At 25.2% G+C, this 1,013-nt stretch overlaps 1 protein-coding gene across 1 annotated transcript; it reads right to left on the bottom strand.

Annotated features, from left to right (window-relative positions):
- Window positions 1-360: 360 nt before the first annotated feature.
- LOC105460279 lies at window positions 361-960 on the bottom strand (the record flags this gene model as incomplete). Its single annotated transcript, XM_011706711.1, has 3 exons — window positions 361-414; window positions 488-620; window positions 824-960. Coding segments are annotated over 3 exons (324 nt in total), but the record flags the coding sequence as incomplete, so codon positions are not given.
- Window positions 961-1,013: the final 53 nt, after the last annotated feature.

The following is a 1,013-nucleotide window of genomic DNA, read 5'->3' as shown; positions in this document are numbered from 1 at the left end:
TTTGTAAAATGTTGATGCTCATTGCATGTTCGATACAATACCTTTAATTGTTATATTAACTATATAGTAATTATATAGTCTTAGTAAATAATACAATTTTTTAGTTAAAAACTATATTTAGCCAATGACAATTAAAAATATCATTGAAGTAATATTATATTAGTAATTTTCAAATATTTTATTGTTAATCTAATTGTATTTTTGAAATGTTTTATATTTTGTACGTAATACTTTTTCAATTAATCTGTATACTCAGATTGCACTTTTTATATTTTGAAAATGTAAAATAATAATATCGGAAATATTTATATTAATTATATATACATTAATTTTCTAATTTAATTTGATTTTATTTTTGTCTTATTTTTGTGTAGAATACATAACGGTAAAGTAAGATACCGAAGCCTTCACCAGCTAGAATAAATATTATAAAGTATGTTTACGTTACTTCAAATATATTCCAGTACATGGTGCATTATTTTCTTACCGTTGCAAAACATTCTAACGATCCAATAAATAATCCACCAACAACCAAAGTAAAACTTTTGGCGCCTCTTTGCAATAGAAAGAGTAAAATTCTTTGTATGTATAAGGGAGCTACATACCATTGAACGCGATATCTGTAATATAAAAAGTCGATAATTTGAAAAAAAATAAATATATATAATATTTATTTTGTTATAATAGTATTTTGTTTATTTTACAACTAACGTGCTATAGTTTACTTTTGAAATAGGTGCATCATAAGTACGCGCACACACACACACACACACACACACACACACACGCACATGAAACAAATAATATCTCATAAAATTCTTACGCAGTAACGAATATGTGATTATTGTGATCCATAACATTTTGCCCGATATAATTGGCAATAAAACAGTATAAAATACATCCTGTTATGGATCCAATGGGAAATAAAAATTCATCGATGTTATCACAAGAAGTACTAATCTGAAAAATCTAATGTACGAGATATTTTACCGATATACTGACAATAAGTTATA

This window comes from Wasmannia auropunctata, unplaced genomic scaffold, assembly GCF_000956235.1.
Source record: "Wasmannia auropunctata unplaced genomic scaffold, wasmannia.A_1.0 LD325156.1, whole genome shotgun sequence".
Classification (NCBI taxonomy): Eukaryota; Metazoa; Arthropoda; class Insecta; order Hymenoptera; family Formicidae; genus Wasmannia; species Wasmannia auropunctata.
This window is presented reverse-complemented; position numbering and strand designations above follow the sequence as displayed.